At 46.9% G+C, this 17637-nt stretch overlaps 1 protein-coding gene across 6 annotated transcripts in view; it reads left to right on the plus strand.

Moving 5' to 3' along the window:
* Positions 1–4912: 4912 nt before the first annotated feature.
* Positions 4913–17637, plus strand: part of ZNF697 (zinc finger protein 697) — a 41607-nt gene continuing 28882 nt past the window's right edge. Inside the window, exons 1-3 of one of the 6 annotated variants that reach the window (XM_032768238.2) lie at positions 4913–5019; positions 14895–15000; positions 15440–16676. In XM_032768238.2, the coding sequence (XP_032624129.1) occupies positions 14922–15000; positions 15440–16296 (936 nt within the window). In that variant the 5' untranslated portion in view covers positions 4913–5019; positions 14895–14921 and the 3' untranslated portion in view covers positions 16297–16676. Of the gene's footprint in view, positions 5020–14680; positions 15001–15439; positions 16677–17637 lie in introns of those variants that run through there. The other 5 variants (XM_032768233.2, XM_032768236.2, XM_032768239.2 and 2 more) reach the window with 5 other exon arrangements.

The following is a 17637-nucleotide window of genomic DNA, read 5'->3' on the forward strand; positions in this document are numbered from 1 at the left end:
ACTGCAGATGGTTCCCTCTGGCTGCTCTTTACATGCAGGCCTGAATAAAACAGTATTTACTGCTTTAATTCTTCATTGTGGCTGACCAGAGGCACTGCAGGCCAGATTCACAACGGTACTTAGTGGCATGACTGCCTCTTTAGGACTTTAAGTCTCTGTTTGGATGCCCTGATATCCTCCAAACCACTACTCAAGTGCTGCTTAACCCTATAGGTGCCTACATTTCCATTAGTAGACATACACAAAGTCGCCTTAAGTCCTGATGCTGCCCCACAGCTAGTATGCAATTCTGAGCCCTAATTCATGCCTAAGCCCCAGTTGAGGTTGTTGAAGGCACAGAAGAATGCCCAAGGTGAGCAACAGTGGTCCATGCCCGGAGTGCTTAGCGCCAATAAACACACCGAGGTGGAGAAGCAAAAAACAAGTTTATTTGGGATCCAAAGCGGTGCTGGGAGACTTAGTACGCCACAGATCCAGTCCCGCTAAAACAAGCAGTCTGTTCTTTTATATTCATGAGAACTTTTCTCGCTGACTAGCAAGCCCCCATTTCCCCTCCCTCTTCTGTCCGGCTGCAGCATTCTTTTCTCACACACTTCTTTGTCTTTCCCCTCCCTCTCCCCCTTTCTGCTGCAGAGACATGTATGCTGTATCTAAAACTGACCTTGAAACTTGCTTCAATTTAGCTTCAGTGTATTACAGCAGGGAACTGGCTGTTATAATCAGAAAACTAACTGCTGACATTACATTTTACAGCTATTAACACATTAGATTACATTAGGTTACACAAAGTGTTAAACATGGAGGAACAGTGGTTCATTGAGGCCTGAGCAGGAGGGCTTTATTGACACTCGTGGTCTTCCATTTGCCCGAGTTACCTAGATTTATGCCTAGTGACACCACCAAGGTGATCCCTCTCCTGGTTCCCCCGTGGGGTTTGATCTGGTAGGTATTCTCAGAACATATCTATCAGATCAGGCCTCATACATAAGACAGCAGAGGATGAGTGCACGTGTGTGTACAGAACACCCAGTAGACCAGTGCTTAGGGCACTCACCTGGGATGTGGGAGATCCAGATTCAAAGGTCAAAGAAAAGGGAGATGGTATCAGTCCATAAATGCGCTGCTATTGCCCTCTGGAAACTGGCAATCACAGATTGCTCTAGATCTGTAGATAATCACATATTGTCAGATTGGGCATATTTGGCCTGCTAGTGGTACCACATAATCCAGTGTGACCTGCTGCGAGTTAGGTCCTCAGCCACTAAACTGGGAATGCCACTATTGATTGGTGGGACGTATGCCAGATACCCAGTGGAATGAAAAATAATATCCATAAAGGAGACATTCCACCTGGCACTGCTGCCGTAATAGAGGTGCAAACTAAATGTATATGCCAAGTTAAAAATAATCAAGAGGATAAAAAAAATGCCACGTTGGCTGAACAGCTCAGTAAAAGAGGCAAAAAGGCCTCCTTTAAAATTTGGAAGTCAAATAGTAGCAAGGAAAATATAAAGGAGCATAAACCCTGGCAAATCAAGTGTAAAAGCATAATTAGGCAAGCCAAAAAAGAATTTGAAGAGCAACTAGCAAAAGACACGAAAGCTAATAGCAATTTCTTTTAAAACGTCAAAAGCTGGAGGCCTGACAATCAGTGGCCTCACTGGACAATCAAAATAATGAAAGCGCACTCAAGGAAAACAAGGCTTTTTTGGAGAAGCTAAATTAATTCATTGCATGGATTTTCAATGCAGAGGATATGCTAGAGATACTCACAAACAAACCTTTTATTTTTAGGTGAAAAATCTGAAGAACTGCCCCAGACCGAGGGGTCAATAAAGGAGGTTTTCGAACAAATTTAACTGTAGTAAGACACCTGGATCAGATGTTTCCTTCAGAACTCAAATATGAAATTGTAGAACTACTCACTGTAGTACTGTATGTAACCTATCACTTTAGCTACCTTACAGCCCTCTGTTAAAGAGGCTGATTAATGTAACACATGAATTAGTCAAAAAGCATCCAACCTGCAGTAGGCTGTAGTGGATTATGTTTTACCAGTAGCAGATTTTTTTAAAGGCTCCAGAGGCAATCCTGACAATCACAGGCCACTAAGCCTAACTTCAGTACCAGGCAAACTGGGTGAAACTATAGTAAATAACAGAATTATCAGATATATAAACAGGATATATTGGGGAGAAGTCAACATGGTTTTTGTAAATGGAAATCATGCCTCCCCAATCTATTAGAACTCTTTGAAGGAGTCATCAAACATGTGAACAAGGGGGATCCAGTGGATATAGTGTACTTGGACTTTCCAGAAAGCCTTTGACAAGGTCCCTCACCAAAGGCTCTTAAGCAAAGTACTGTAAGCAGCAACCGGATAAAAGGGAAGGTCATCTAATGAACTCCTTAAAAGATGGGAAACAAAGGGTAGCCATAAATTGTCAATTTTCACAATGGAGAGAAGTAAATAGCAGAGTCTCCCGAGGATCTGTACTGGGGTCTGTGCTGTTCAACATATTCATAAATGATCTGGAAAAATGGGGGACTAGTGAGGTGCAAAAATTGCAAGCAATACAAAATTACTCAAAATAGTTAAATCCAGGGCTGACTGTGAAGAGTTATGAACTGGGTGATTCAGTGACAAAATGGCTGATGAAATCAAACGTTAAGTGCTACGTAATGCACATTGGAAAAAATAATTCCTCCTATATGCACAAAATGATGGGGTCCAAATGAACTGTTAACATTCAAGAAAGCGATCTTGGAGTCATCATGGATAGTTCCCCTTAAAACGTCTGCTCGATGTGCAACAGTAGACAAAAAAGCTAATGGTTAGGAACCATTAGGAAAGGGAGATAGTAAGATAGAAAATATAATGCTGCTATATAAATCCCTGGTATGACTACACCTTGAATATTGCATGCAGTTTTGGTCCCCCCCTCATCTCAAAAACAATATACTGGAACTAGAAAAGGTGCAGAGAAGGGTAACAAAAATGATTGGGGGCTTGGAACAGCTTCCATATGGGGAGAGATTAAAAAGACGGCCACTGTTTAGCTTAGAAAAGAGATGACTGAGGAGGCATATGATAGAGGTCTGTAAGATTATGAATGGTGTCAAGAAAGTGAATAGGGAAGTGTTATTTACCCCATCAAATAACATAAAAGTCACTCAATTAAATTAATAAGCAGCTCATTGAGAACAGATCAAAAAAGCACTTCATCACATAGTGCAGTCAACCTGTGGAACTCGTTGGGGGATGTTGTGAAGGCCAAGTAAGTTCCTGAAGGATAGGTCCATCAATGGCTATTAGCCAAGATGGTCAGGGACACAATCTCCTGCTCTGGGTGTCCCTAAACCTCCACATGACAGAAGCTGGGTCTGGACAACAAGGGCAAGAGCACTCTCAATTTCTCTGTTCTGTTCATTCTGTCTGAAGCATTTGGGATTGACCACTGTCAGGAGACAGGATACTTGGCTAGCAGGACCAGTGGTCTGACCAGGAGCGGCGCCAGGGTTTCTGGCAAGCTAGGCAGAATTTGGGCGTACAATCTGATGGTTCAGGTATGATGATCTCCCTCTTCACTTGGGGATGGCACATACTATTTTCCCCCAGGACTCTTGCCTCATTTAGTGAACAGGATGCATTATGCTCTCTGAATGGGAAGCTAATCAGAAGCATTTTATCTTCAGAATTAAGTGTTGTCTTGTATCTTATTTATTGCATATCATTTAAACTCTGCACTGAATACAGAATTATCAATTTCCTTATGTGCTTTTCTAGGATACTCATCACTGTAGTATCTCAGTACCTTACAAATATTAATGAATGTATTTTTACAAGATCCTCATGAGACAATACGGTATTACTAGCTCCATTTTACAGATAATTAATGGAGGCCAGAGAAATTAGGCCTTAAACGGTCAAGTGTCCACTAATTTTGGGTGCCCACTTTTAAGATGTCTAGGGCCTGACTTTTCAGAGACTTTATATATACTGAAATACTCATTGGGCCAGAGAGAGAGAGAGTGCAAGACTGAGACAATAGGAATGACTATAGACTGGCTGTTAGAGCACCCACCTGGGAGACTCTGGGTCCAGTCCCCCTGCCCTAATGACTCTAGAATTATTTATATGCTGATTGCTCAGGGTACTGAGGTCACTGGATCTGCATATGCACAGATCTATGACCACCCATCCAAACTGACCTTCTGTGCTGGACCCTCATAGACCACAGCAGAGATAAGCTGTGCTGCATGACAGCCATGTTCAGTCTCCCCACTCCTGCCTGTTTGTCCTGCCAGCCCCCAGTGCAACCTAAGAACCAGTCTATTAAGTTCAATACTCCATACCTATGTAAAGTTTGTTACTTATATCAGTGTTTGCAGGATCAAGGCCCCACCAAACGATTTACAGAGAAACAGGAGGGGGAAGGCACAGTGTTTTTAAAACATTAAGGTATCTGAGCCCATGCCTGCTTTCCTCTTTATTTGATTTTCCATCCTGGCTGACATGCCTAACTCTCACAGTAGCCATCTGCAGAGAGGCAAATTTCACAGAGCCCAACTAGCTCTATTTGTGGGTTGTTGTTTACAGCCTTTGCCAACTGTATTATCATTTTATCCCCCACCTAATTGCCTTGGCTGCCCTTAACCCCTTGCTGGTTTTCTTAACGCTGCTTTTTTAGAGGTTTGTGAGCAGGGCCAGGCTGTACTTTTCTAACATTGGGGTTTGGGTTTTTTGACTAGCTGCTATTTTCGTCCCATGGCCCTGATTCTTCCAACGCTCCCCCACCTACTTAACCTTATCCGCGCCAGATGTTTCTATGGGCTCCTACCCTCAGCTCCGCCGAGCGGCAGCTGGAGCGCTGGGGCCTCTCCTATTTCTAACCCCGGCCTTAAGGAAACCCCACAACGTTGGCAGCCCCTGTTTGCTGCAAAGCACATTACTGAGGGGAGACTGCGAGCCGCCAGCGCCCCTGCCAGGCCTCCCCGTGCGGGGCGCCACCGGGGCAGGTTTGTGCGGGGCCGGCGCTGGGGGGAAGGAGCGGGCTGGGGGCTCCGAAGCAGGCGCAGGGCACAGACCGGCGCGGTGCGCCGGGACTGACAGCCGCAGCCGACGTGGGCTGAGGTGGCGTGCCGGGGCCGCGGGAGGGCTGGGGGGCGCTGGCCGAGCGCGGGGGCAGTCGTCGGGCGCGCGGCCCCGGCCCCATTGTCGGCCGCGCGCGGGAGACGCGCGGCTGTCCGAGCCCGGCAGGTTAGGGGCGGGCGGCCGCACGCGGCGCGTTGGGAAGGGGGCAGCGGGCTCGCCCCGTCCCGCCAGGGGCTGCGGGGGCAGAGCGCGGTGGGCTTGCCCGCAGGGGCCCCCCCCCAGGCGTGCGGAAGCCAGCAACCGGCGGGCCCCGAGCGAGGGCGTGGGACCATGGACGTGTCCGCAGCGTCTGCGCCGCGATGGAGCTGCCCGGCCCGGGCGTGAGCGGCGCGGGGGAGGCAGGACTCGGCCCGGCCGGAGCAGGGCCTGGGAGCCGCGGACGGGGCGCAGCGGCCGATGGGGGCGTGGCCGGGGACAGGAAGCCGCCGCCGGGCAGGAGGCAGGGGAGGTGTGGCACAGCGGGGGCGGCCTGGGCAGGCAAGCCCCGTATGGCGTCCGACAGCCTCCCGCTAGGCCCGGGGCCGCAGCGCATGGGCCGTTGGTCACACAAATAACGGTTCGTACAGACTCTGAGGGCAGAAGGGTGGCAGGGACTGTCATCGCCGGGTCTCTAGTCTGACCAGGTGTCCCCATTTTATAGGGACAGTCCCGATGTTTCGGTCTTTTTTCTTATCTAGGCTCCTATTACCCCTCATCTCCTGTCATGATTTTTCACATTTGCTGTCTGGTCACCCTACACTGAGGCCACAGAATGTCCTTACCCCCAACCCTGCAGTAGACCCCAGGGGCAGCTCTAGACATTTCGCCGCCCCAAGCAGGGCGTCATGCTGTGGGGGGCGCTCTGCCGGTCGCCGGTCCCGCAGCTCCAGTGGACCTCCTGCAGGCGTGCCGCTGAAGCAGAGCGCCCCCCGCAGCATGCCACCCCAAGCACGTGCTTGGCGTGCTGGGGTGTGGAGCTGCCCCTGGTAGACCCCCAACCTCTGGCTGAATTACTCAAGTCCTCAAATCACGATTAAAAATCTTCAAGTTCCAGAGAATTCAGCGTTTACACTAATTTAAACCCGCAAGTGATCTGGGCCCCATGGGTCAGAGAAAGGCAAAAACCCCACAAGGTCTCTGCCAATCTGACCCGCAGGAATGTTCTTTCCTCACCCCAGATATGGCGATCAGCTAAACCCTGAGCATGTGGGCAAAAGCCACAAGGGAAAGAATTCTCTGGAGTAACTTAGAGCCCTCCCCATCGAGTGTCCCTGAGAGACAGTCACTACCCTAGGCCTTCTGATCTAAAATGACAAGACATAGGCCGGGGGTGGCCAACCTGAGCCGGAGCCAGAATTTACCAATGTACATTGCCAACAAGCTTCAGTAATACATCAGCAGCCCCCCATCAGCTCTCCCCCGCAGTATCTCCTTCCCACTGGCAGCCCCAATGATCAGCACCTCCTGGTCCCTCCCTGCACCTCCTGATGAGCTGTTTCGTGGTGTGCAGGAGGCTCTGGGGGTGAACGGGGAGGAGCAAGGGTATGGTAGGCTCAGGGGAGGGGATAGGAAGGGGTGGAGTGGGGGCAGGACCTGTGGTAGAGCCAGGTATTGAGCAGTGAGCACCCCCGCCCCCGAAACGTTGGAAAGTTGGTGCCTGTAGCTTCAGCCCCAGAGTCGGTGCCTATACAAGGAGTCGCATATTAACTTCTGAAGAGCTGCATGTGGCTCTGGAGTCACAGGTTGACCACCCCTGACATAGGCAAAGGAGCCAAAGTGACAGGCAGAGCCATCCCAAGGTTACGGCAAATGGGGGCGATCGCCTGCGACTCTGCACTTTGTGGGGCCCCCATACTTCGTGAGTAGGCAGGTAGAGAGGTGGGGTAGGGGGTGGGGTGAGGAGGAGCCTCCTTACCAACTTCCCCCTCTCTCCTACCAACCTCCCCCAGCACTTCCTGCCCACCAGCAGACCCCGCATCTCAGCACCTCCCGCTACCTCCCAGTGCCTACAGCTGATCAGCTCTTTCGCTGCATCTGGAGGCGCGGGGGGGGAGGGGAGAGGAGGGAGGTCATAGCACGTTCAGAGGAGGGGACGGAAGTGAGCAGGGAAGAAGGGATGGGAAGGGGTGGGACAGGAGTGGGGCCTTGAGGGAAGAAATGGAGTGGGAGCAGGGCCTGGGCAGAGCCAGGGGAAGCACCACCCGGCAGATAGAAACTCGGCACCTATGTCCTGAACCCCGCACCTCCCTAGGGATGGCCCTGGTGACAGGGTCATACAGCAGGAGAGTGACTGAGAAAGGCATGGAAAGCAGACCTCTCCCATGTCAACGGATGCCTATCGAAGCTCCAGCTGTTGGTGGGCAATGCATCTTGGCCCTGGATTAGGACAGAGTGTTGCATGCTGCTTTGTATGGGCCCCACGTCTAATAAATGTGATAAGGGCTACAGCCCTCACGGTGATTGTCTAGACACCTTTGGGGCATTGCTGTGCTGAGATTGAGGGTAATATCTTAAGAGGGGATAGATCTGCCAATTCTGAGCATGAGATGAACTGTGTGCATTTGGGATAGAAAACTCGTGGGCTCAAGTAGCAATGAAAGGGAGTTCCCAGGGTCACTTGCCCTGACCAGTAGTGCTCTCTGGCTTGTACCTAGAGTTAGTGAGCGGCCCAGCCTCCAATGGTCGTCTGTCTCAGAACTTTTTCTCAGACCTGCCAAGATTGGTGGTGGTGGGCATTCCAGGCTACACAGTGGGTGCTTACTGGTGGTGGGTGACTGCAGAGACCATATTAGTTACTGGAATTAAATTGGTGCTTACAAAAACAAAGTTTTTTAAGTATCAGAGGGGTAGCCGTGTTAGTCTGAATCTGTAAAAGCAGCAGAGAATCTTGTGGCACCTTATAGACTAACAGACGTTTTGGATCATGAGCTTTCGTGGGTGAATACCCACTTCGTCAGATGAATGTAGTGGAAATTTCCAGGGGCAGGTATATATATTTGAAGTTCAGGACCAGACTTCAAAGAGAAACTGCTGAGCTTCAATTCATCTGCAAATTTGACACCATCAGCTCAGGGTTGAACAAAGACTGTGAATGGCTTGCCAACTACAGAACCAGTTTCTCCTCCCTTGGTTTTCACACCTCAACTGCTAGAACAGGGCCTCATCCTCCCTACACTAACACTGGAACAAATCAACATACCCTTAGAGCCCCGACCAGGCTTATTCTATCTACTACCCAAGATTCCACAAACCCGGAAATCCTGGATGCCCCATCATCTCGGCATTGGCACTCTCACTGAAGGACTGTCTGGATATGTGGACTCTCTACTCAGACCCTATGCCACCAGCACTCCCAGCTATCTCCGTGACACCACTGATTTCCTGAGGAAACTACAATGCATTGGTGACCTGCCAGAAAACCATCCTAGCCACCATGGATGTAGAGGCTCTCTACACAAACATCCCACACACAGATGGAATACAAGCTGTCAGGAACAGTATCCCTGATGATGCCACAGCACAACTGGCTGCTGAGCTCTGTGCCTTTATACTCACACACAACTATTTCAAATTTGATGACAATATATATCTCCAGATCAGTGGCACTGCTATGGGCACTCCGCATGGCCCCACAATATGCCAATATTTTTATGGCTGACCTGGAACAACGCTTCCTCAGCTCTCGTCCACTCATGCCCCTTCTCTACCTACGCTACATTGATGACATCTTCATCATCTGACCCATGGGAAGGAGACTCTGGAAAATTCCACCACGATTTCAACAGCTTCCACCCCACCATCAACCTCAGCCTGGACCAATCTACACGGGAGGTCCACTTTCTAGACACCACGGTGCAAATAAGTGATGGTCACATTTAACACCACCCTATATCGAAAACCTACCGACCGCTATGCCTACCTTCATGCCTCCAGCTTCCATCCGGGCACATCACACGATCCATTGTCTACAGCCAAGCACTGAGGTACAACCGCATCTGCTCTAACCCCTCAGACAGAGACCAACACCTACAAAATCTCCACCAAGCATTCTCAAAACTACAATACCCGCACGAGGAAATAAGGAAACAGATCAACAGAGCAGACGTGTACCCAGAAGCCTCCTACTGCAAGACAAACCAAGAAAGAAACCAACAGGACTCCACTGGCCATCACATACAGCCCCCAGCTAAAACCCCTCCAACGCATCATCAGGGATCTACAACCCATCCTGGACAATGATCCCACACTTTCACAGGCCTTGGGTGGCAGGCCAGTCCTTGCCCACAGACAACCTGCCAACCTGAAACGTATTCTCACCAGCAACTGCACACCGCACCATAGTAACTCTAGCTCAGGAACCAATCCATGCAACAAACCTCGATGCCAACTCTGCCCACATATCTACACCAGCGACACCATCACAGGACCTAACCAGATCAGCCACACCATCACCGGTTCATTCACCTGCACGTCCACCAATGTAATATACGCCATCATATGCCAGCAATGCCCCTCTGCTATGTACATCGGCCAAACTGGACAGTCTCTACGGAAAAGGATAAATGGACACAAATCAGATATTAGGAATGGCAATATACAAAAACCTGTAGGAGAGCACTTCAACCTCCCTGGCCACACTATAGCAGACCTTAAGGTGGCCATCCTGCAGCAAAAAAAACTTCAGGACCAGACTTCAAAGAGAAACTGCTGAGCTTCAGTTCATCTGCAAATTTGACACCATCAGCTCAGGGTTGAACAAAGACTGTGAATGGCTTGCCAACTACAGAACCAGTTTCTCCTCCCTTGGTTTTCACACCTCAACTGCTAGAACAGGGCCTCATCCTCCCTGATTGAACTAACCTCGTTATCTCTAGCTTGCTTGCTTAGCATATATATACCTGCCCCTGGAAATTTCCACTACATTCATCTGACGAAGTGGGTATTCACCCATGAAAGCTCATGATCCAAAACGTCTGTTAGTCTATAAGGTGCCACAGGATTCTCTGCTGCTTTTAAAGTTTTTTAAGTATTTTGACTCTAACAAAGTAAACCCTTCCCCATGTTCAGATTTCAGTCTCTTGTGATGCCTACCAGTTTTTCAGTCATCAATAAAGTCTTCCAGAGTAAACCTGAATTCCTAATGTTAAAAAACAAAGAACCCCCTCATGCATAGTGTGTGCATTTTGTTTTTTGAAAAACCTTCAAAGCTCTCTGTATCCATCATAAAGAAGCAAAAAGAGCTAATCTTCTTTCCCTTGCTGGTCTCCTGTAATGCATGTTAAGTGATTTGTTGGAAGGTGCGATATAGAGTAAGTGCAAGCACAGTGCAACTTTCAACCCTAGCTCCCCACAGAGCATTTCTTCCTCCATCACTGATAATTTGGTAACTGCAACCTGCAATGGGGAGCGGGCAGAGCCCACTGGTGCCATGGGGCACCAAACAAGGTCTGATTCACTCTGTCTCTGTAAAAAACAGTTCCTACCACCCTTCTCTGAAACCCAGAAAAGTATAACAACCCAGGTCTGATTCTCTACTGCCTCAAACCTTGTGTAGTTATGTATACTTGTGCAAAGTCGCTGTAAAATGCTACCAAATCACAGTGGTACCATTTTACACCCCCCACCCCCCACTTTGCACTGATGTACAGACAAGGCAGAGGAGAGTCTAGTCCCTCTATTTAAAGACCCAGGCTCTTTCTCTTCCCCATATGTCTGTCAGTCACCCTTTTGAACATATTGATGAGAGGAGAACCACATTCTCCTTCCTTGTGCTAGGGTTTGGTGGCCTGAATCTTTCCTCCTATTTTCACCCGTAAAATCCAACACCCCCCACCCCCGTGCCCCCCTCAATATATAGCAGATTCTTCAATCCTGTTTAAATGGCTTATAGCTTCTTCTCCCCATTTGCCAGACCAAACCATGGGGACCTTCTGCTTGCCTCAGTTTAGTGCCCATTGTACTGCCTGGCTGGCCCAGACTGGTAGATTACATGGCAATTGTGCTGCGGGGCCAGGAGGGAGACAGTATATTTTTGTCTTCTCTGTTTTTGGTTTCCATCTATTTCCCCTTCCTTAGACTGGCTCTCGAATATTTATATACGTGGTTGGTATTAAAAATGGAGTCCTATGTTTTATTTAGTTATATGGATCTGCTATAATTAACATCTCCACTGACTGAAATTATTATTCGTACCCAGATACCTTGGTGATGAACCTGTTATAAATATTTAATAGACTTTTTAAGGCCCAAAGGACCATTGTCTCATCTGGTTCCTTGTATTACACGGATCATACCATTTCATCTAATGATTCCTGCATCAAGCCTGTAACTTCTGCTGAGCTACAGCATGTCTTTTAGAAAGGGATACAGTGTTGATTTAAAGGCTTCAAGTGCGAGAGAGTTAGCAATTGCTTTTTGAGACCTATCAGCCAGTTTTAATCTGTTTAATGTTACATTATGTAAAATGCTGACGTTTTAATCAGACTTGTGCAGTAGTGAGTCAAATGCCTGCCAGAGATCTAAGTATGTTTTGTCAAAACAGTTATTTTTGTCAACTAAACTTGGAATCCCTGCAAAAAATCAATATTCTGTTTGTTTGGCGATGTATATATTCAGTATTCCAAAGTGTAGTAAAAGTCAAGGAGCTCCTTGGCCAACGTTTTTAAAACTCTTGGGTGCAAATTATCTGGTCTTGCAGGTTTTTAAATATTTAATGTTAGGAGATGGTGTTGAATGTCCATCGTAGGTTACTGTTGGAATAGAAAGTGTTTCATGATCAATGTAAGCTACAAGTGTGTCATTCAGGTTCTTTCCAAATACTGAACAGAAAAAGTATTTATTGAACACTCCAATCTTTTCTGCCTCCTTGACAGTTTGACCATATTTTGGGGCTAGGTTCACAGAGGTACTTAGATGTTGCAAGGCCTAACTCAGATGCTCTGCTGCCTCATGGAATTTCCTGCACTGAGTTAGGCAGCAAGCTCCCTATATCATGCATGGGGAGAGTTTGGCACCTGAGAAGAGGATTCTCAGATGCCAGCAAACTGAACAGGAGTAAAATACCTAGATCCTCAAAGTCCTGTTGATTTGGGCCTTAGTCACATGGCTCATGGGCTGGAGAGAGGCACCTCTCTTTGTTTAGGATTCTCAGCCACGAACCCTCCACCACAATTAGGCTCCTAAACCAGGTCATTCCTTTCTCTAATACCCAGAGAGCAAGACACACACGCTGACACTCTCACCTTAAATGGGACGTAAACCCAGGCCTCTTATGTCTTAGGTGAGTGCCCTAACCACCAAGCTATCAGGTATTCTGAGGTGGACCTCTCTCAATCTATTTTATTGGAGCTGTTCCACTTTGTAGAAATAAATATTAATGGGGACAGAGAGAAAGCAACTCCACTTCCTAGTGGTTGGGGTATTCACCTGGGATGCAGGAAAGTTGGGATCAGATCCCTGCTCCAATAAATAGTTAACTGTTTTTATCTGCACCTTTGAGCCCGAAAAATTCCTGACCTGCTCATTCTCAGCTGTCTTTTGTGTAAGGCTGATCCTACAGGCATATTCTGAAGATTGGGTCCCTGCTGGTGAAATGTAGGGAGTGCTTATTTTGAGAATCCCACTGAGGCTGAGGTGTCAGTGAGGGCACCAAGTATCTTTTTTGCTATGGGGCAGCATGAGGACTTACTTCATTTGCTTTCTGTATGCTTAGTGGTAGAAACTTAGACACTTACAGAGTTAGGTGGCATCTGAGTGGCAATTCTGAGAATGCCAGTGACACCAAATGTTGGACTTAGGTGCCTAAAGAGGCAATTTAGGCACCTGCATACCTTTTCGAATCTGGCTTTTTGTTCTTGATATAACGGAAAAAAAACTTTTCTTACTGGGCTTAATCCTACTGGTCCTAGATTTTCACTGATACCAGTAGCTTCCCTTCTCAGTTGTCAGTAAATAGATTAGATGGTGAGTCCAGGTCATATACAGTAAGTACTGGAACTCTTCTTGCCTGGGTGGATTTTGTAGACAGGCTTCTGGATTGCTAAGGTTGTAATTTTGCTAAATTCTGGTTGGGTACACTGTAAAGCCACATTTGGATTGAACTGACCTTAGATGATAAACTAGCTGAAACCTAACTGCAAATAGTAATATTTAATGGGGGCATTAATTTGGGGAAGACAACAATTTTTATCTTCTTCCCCACCTACCCTGGAATTTTTAACTGATATTCAAAAAATGACTGTGCAGCTTTCAACTGCAAATGTAGCCCCAAAGATACAACTTGCTCTCCTGCTCCTCTCTTTCCCTTTCCTAGCCTCCCTGCTGAGAGGAACCTTTCTTGGGGCAAAGGGTGTCAACAGTAAGTTGAGATGGTTGAGGAAAGAGGGAGAGAGACTGATCCTTTCCCATGAGCTTGGATGCTATTTTGGCAGCACTTTCGGGCCTCAAGCAATTTTAAACTTGCTTTCTACCGTCAAAGCTAAGTGAATGAGTAACAAAATATTGCAGTATTGCCAACTACAGAAGTTCAAAAATCATGAGTCAGGCTGCCTCAAAAATAAGATTTTAAAAATTATAATAAAAAAGTAACGTGTTTTGGTCTGTCTTTGGAAATTTGAATACCCTCACCCTGTTCTCCTGACCCCTAATGTGTATGTAACTGTTCAGGTCTTGCCAGCTTGTACAAATGTATTGTGAGTAATGAATGGGATTGTGATTGAAGCCTCTAATGTAGAATCTTTTGATTAAAAAAACAGTTGAAGTTGGGGTCCCATTCTAGGTGCTGTATACTAATAAGAGGCAGTCTCTGCCTCCGAGAGCTTATAATCTAGCAGTGCTATATTCTTTACTAATGTAGCTCTCCTCCCAGTAGAAGGGTTGGGTAACTTTAATATCGAGGGGAAGTGCTTTGCAGCAAACACTCAGGGTGGGCAGTTCATGTGAAATTTCTATGACTCTTATAACTTCACTTTGTCTTAGCAGCCACTTGCAAACTTGCTAGTAGCTGTGTTTCAGCTCAGTATTTCTGACTATAGTCTCTAGAGGCCTCTGTTGGCAACCAAGCAGGTGGATTTGGAGCGCAGGTTCCTCCGTGAGGCACCCTGACTCCCTGAAGAACTTCTACCCTGTTCTTTGCTTTGTAAGCAGTGAGGGAGTTGCCGGCCGGCCGGGCAGAAGCAGTAGCTCCCTTGCAGTTTAGTGTAATGCCAAGGAAGGTGGGATGGAAGAGTGAAAGCAATGGGGATGTATAGAGATAGAAGAGAGTGATCTTTACCTCCCTCCACCAGCACGAGAGGTGCTCTGTGCTGGCCCCACCTGCCCTCTGCTGCAAAACTATGAAGGACAGGGGCAAAGGTGCCAGCACCCAGATCAAGGTATATATGGCAGGTAATTAGGGAGAGTTCCCCAGGTGAGCATAGGAGGATGTTGGGGAGAGTGCCCCTCCTATCTGTCAGGAGGAAGAGGAGGGTATTTCCTTGTGTGTGTGTGTTTCATGTACATATCACCAGGGTGGTCTTCCTGTTCTGAAATATAAAATCAAAAGACAGACTGAAAATTAAATATGACATACTCTACTTCATTAGAGTGCCCCTGAGCGTTCAGTCGTACTTGGGAATGCTTGATGGGGGACATGTAACAATTTTTAAGTTAGTCTCATGAGTTTTTGTTCTTGTTCTTGTGCCCCTTTGGTGGTTGTTAATAGGAAATACTTGATGGTGATGTAACCAGGTGTGATACTGACCCTTTTAATGGCCATGAGCAGGGTCCCTAAGCCTGCCATCATCTCTGGATGGAACGAGAGGAAGAGCCGTGTGCTCCAGTTCTCCAGGACTCCGAGGAAAGGGAGATCCTCTTTGGGGCCTCCACAGGTGAGGAATAAGTTAAGCCAACTCAGAAATTGCTGGAAATCCAACTTTTTGTTTCATTTAAAACCCTTGCCGTACTGTCGTATCTTCTCTGCATTGGGATTACAGCCAGCAATTATTTCTGGCAAGCCTCACTTACGGTTTTCCACCAGTCTTGACTGACTTCTGGCCAGAGTTCTGTTTTTCCTTCTCCCCCTCCTCCCCTAAACTTTCTCTAAATGTTCATTTGAGGTTTTGAAGCAAAATTGCCCTCTCCTCATTGGGGAATGGCTGTTTTTCTTTTTCTTTTTCTTTTTTTTTTTTTTTTGGTGGCATGGGGGTTAGGATTTTCCTTCTCACATCCAGTCTTACATTTTAATTAGTTGATTCATACTCTCTGCAATTTCCCTTTCTTAGATTTCCTTTCTACCAAACACTCATGTCTGGCTTCTATTTATTCAAGGAGACAGTGAGAGTGTGAATGAGCATGAGGAGAAGAACCCCCAGGAAGATGGTCCTGAGAATGTGGAACAGTGTGGGACAATATCAGAGGGGTTTGAAGAGAATGTCTTCCAGAGCCCTGATGAGGAGGAGGCCTATGAGGGCCAGTACATGTCAGAAACGCAGCAGGGAGACCTTCCTGGTAAGATACTGGGTAACTCCATTCATCCAGAAAGGGATTTGGAGACTCTCCAAGGTATCATCATCCACCAGAGAATTCCTATAGGGGAGAGACCCTATGTATATACTGAATGTGGGGAGGGCTTCAGTCAGAGTTTGAACCTTACACAGCATGAGATAACACAAACGGGAGAGAAACCTCATAAATGTACTGAATGTAACAAAAGTTTCAGTTGGCGCTCAGACCTAATTAAACACCAGAGAACCCACACAGGTGAGAAACCCTACATATGTAGTGAATGTGGGGAAAACTTTAGTGTGAGCTCTCACCTTTTCACTCACAAGAGAACCCACACAGGAGAGAGACCCTTCCTTTGTAACGAATGTGGGAAAAGCTTCAGCCGGAACTCTCACCTTATTAACCACCAAAGAATCCACACTGGAGAGAAGCCCTTTGAATGTGCTCAGTGTGGGAAGAGCTTCAGTGATTTCTCAACACTTACCCAGCACCAGAGGACCCATACGGGTGAAAAACCCTACGTATGTGTTGAATGCGGGAAAAGCTTCATCCAGAGCTCACACCTCGTCAGGCACCGGAGAATCCACACAGGAGAGAAACCCTATAAATGTGCTGAGTGTGGGAAAAGCTTTCGATACAAGAGTCACCTTGCCCAACACCATAAACTCCACATGGATTAGAAAGCACAGCCATGAGAGCCCCTGTCCTGCTCACAGAAACTGATGCATAAATTATTATATGGTGTGATGACATTGAGAAGGAACTGCAAAGGGAGGGGGCACATTCTTAGTGCAGGTAGATTGTTCTAGGATGGATGGGGGCGCTGAGTGTTGGGAATGAGTTTGATGTTGATAGGAATAAATCATTTGCAGATCGGGGGGAACAAGATGAGAGAGGCAGCTGGGGGAGTTGATCATTTGGGATTCAGAGGGCTGGGAGGTGGGAGGAATTAGGTTGCGGAAGGAATTTGGTGCTAAGGAACATTGTTTGGAGTACAGCAAAATAGCGGGGCAAGAGGGGAAATATATATTTCATTGTCTTATTAAGAAGTCAAAAATGATAAATTAGGCTCCAAGACAGATACCTGCCTCATAAGATGTCAGAGACAGTGTCCTGGGAAATGCCTCACTTTCTGAACTGAGGAAGACAAAGTGCCCTTTGTTCTCTCTGGCATTGTCTCCAGCAATGGTTTCCTCATTTTAGATTATATTTATTTGTAGCTGCTATTTTAGGAGCTCAGTTAAATCTGGGCAAAAATGTCCCAGTTTTCTGGTACATGTTATAATATCTAATTTTCTGTTGCGTTGTATCTCCCCCTCTGAAATAAAACTTTTTTTTTTAAAAAAAATACCCTATGTTCTCCCATCTTCTCTCCTACTGTCCTGTTTCTAGGGTAGAATGGCCCTATATAGCTTACAGTCAACTTCACTGAAAAGGAACAAAGCAGTCTTGTTAGGGCCTGTCTAGACTAGAAGAATAAACTGGTGTTAGCAAACACCTTTGCTAAGCACACCTCATCTTCCCGGTGTAGATAGGGCCTTCATGGTCACTGCTCAAAAATCATTTGTCTAGTACACACTAAGAGCCGTGTCCATCCCTGGAGTTAGTTGAGTGAACCAGGGCTGAATGTATCTTTTAGCTGCTCTGGAGTTTTACTGTCAGGAACCTGATACTTCACTTTACCTCTGGCTTTCCCTGGTCACAGCTCCATACCATATTGTCCAAAGATTATGCTTGTTCACTCTAATGTTGGGAGGAGAGCTTTGTCCCCTGCCTGCAGACTGTGCTTGTGCCATTTGTATGCAGCCAAGTTTCAAGTCAGTACCCTGCCTATCAGTTTATAGGGTATTCAGCCACGATATTATCAAACAATAGCGCCTCCACAGGTGAGGTAAACTGCAAAAGGTTTGTTAAAAACTAAGGGCAGGTTTCTAAGGTCCCTAAAAAGAATTGTAGGGAGGTATGCAAAATCAAATGGTATGAAAAACAGCCCTTATTTGGGCACAAATTCTTGATAGGAA

Source organism: Chelonoidis abingdonii, chromosome 1 (genome assembly GCF_003597395.2).
Source record: "Chelonoidis abingdonii isolate Lonesome George chromosome 1, CheloAbing_2.0, whole genome shotgun sequence".
NCBI lineage: Eukaryota > Metazoa > Chordata > Testudines > Testudinidae > Chelonoidis > Chelonoidis abingdonii.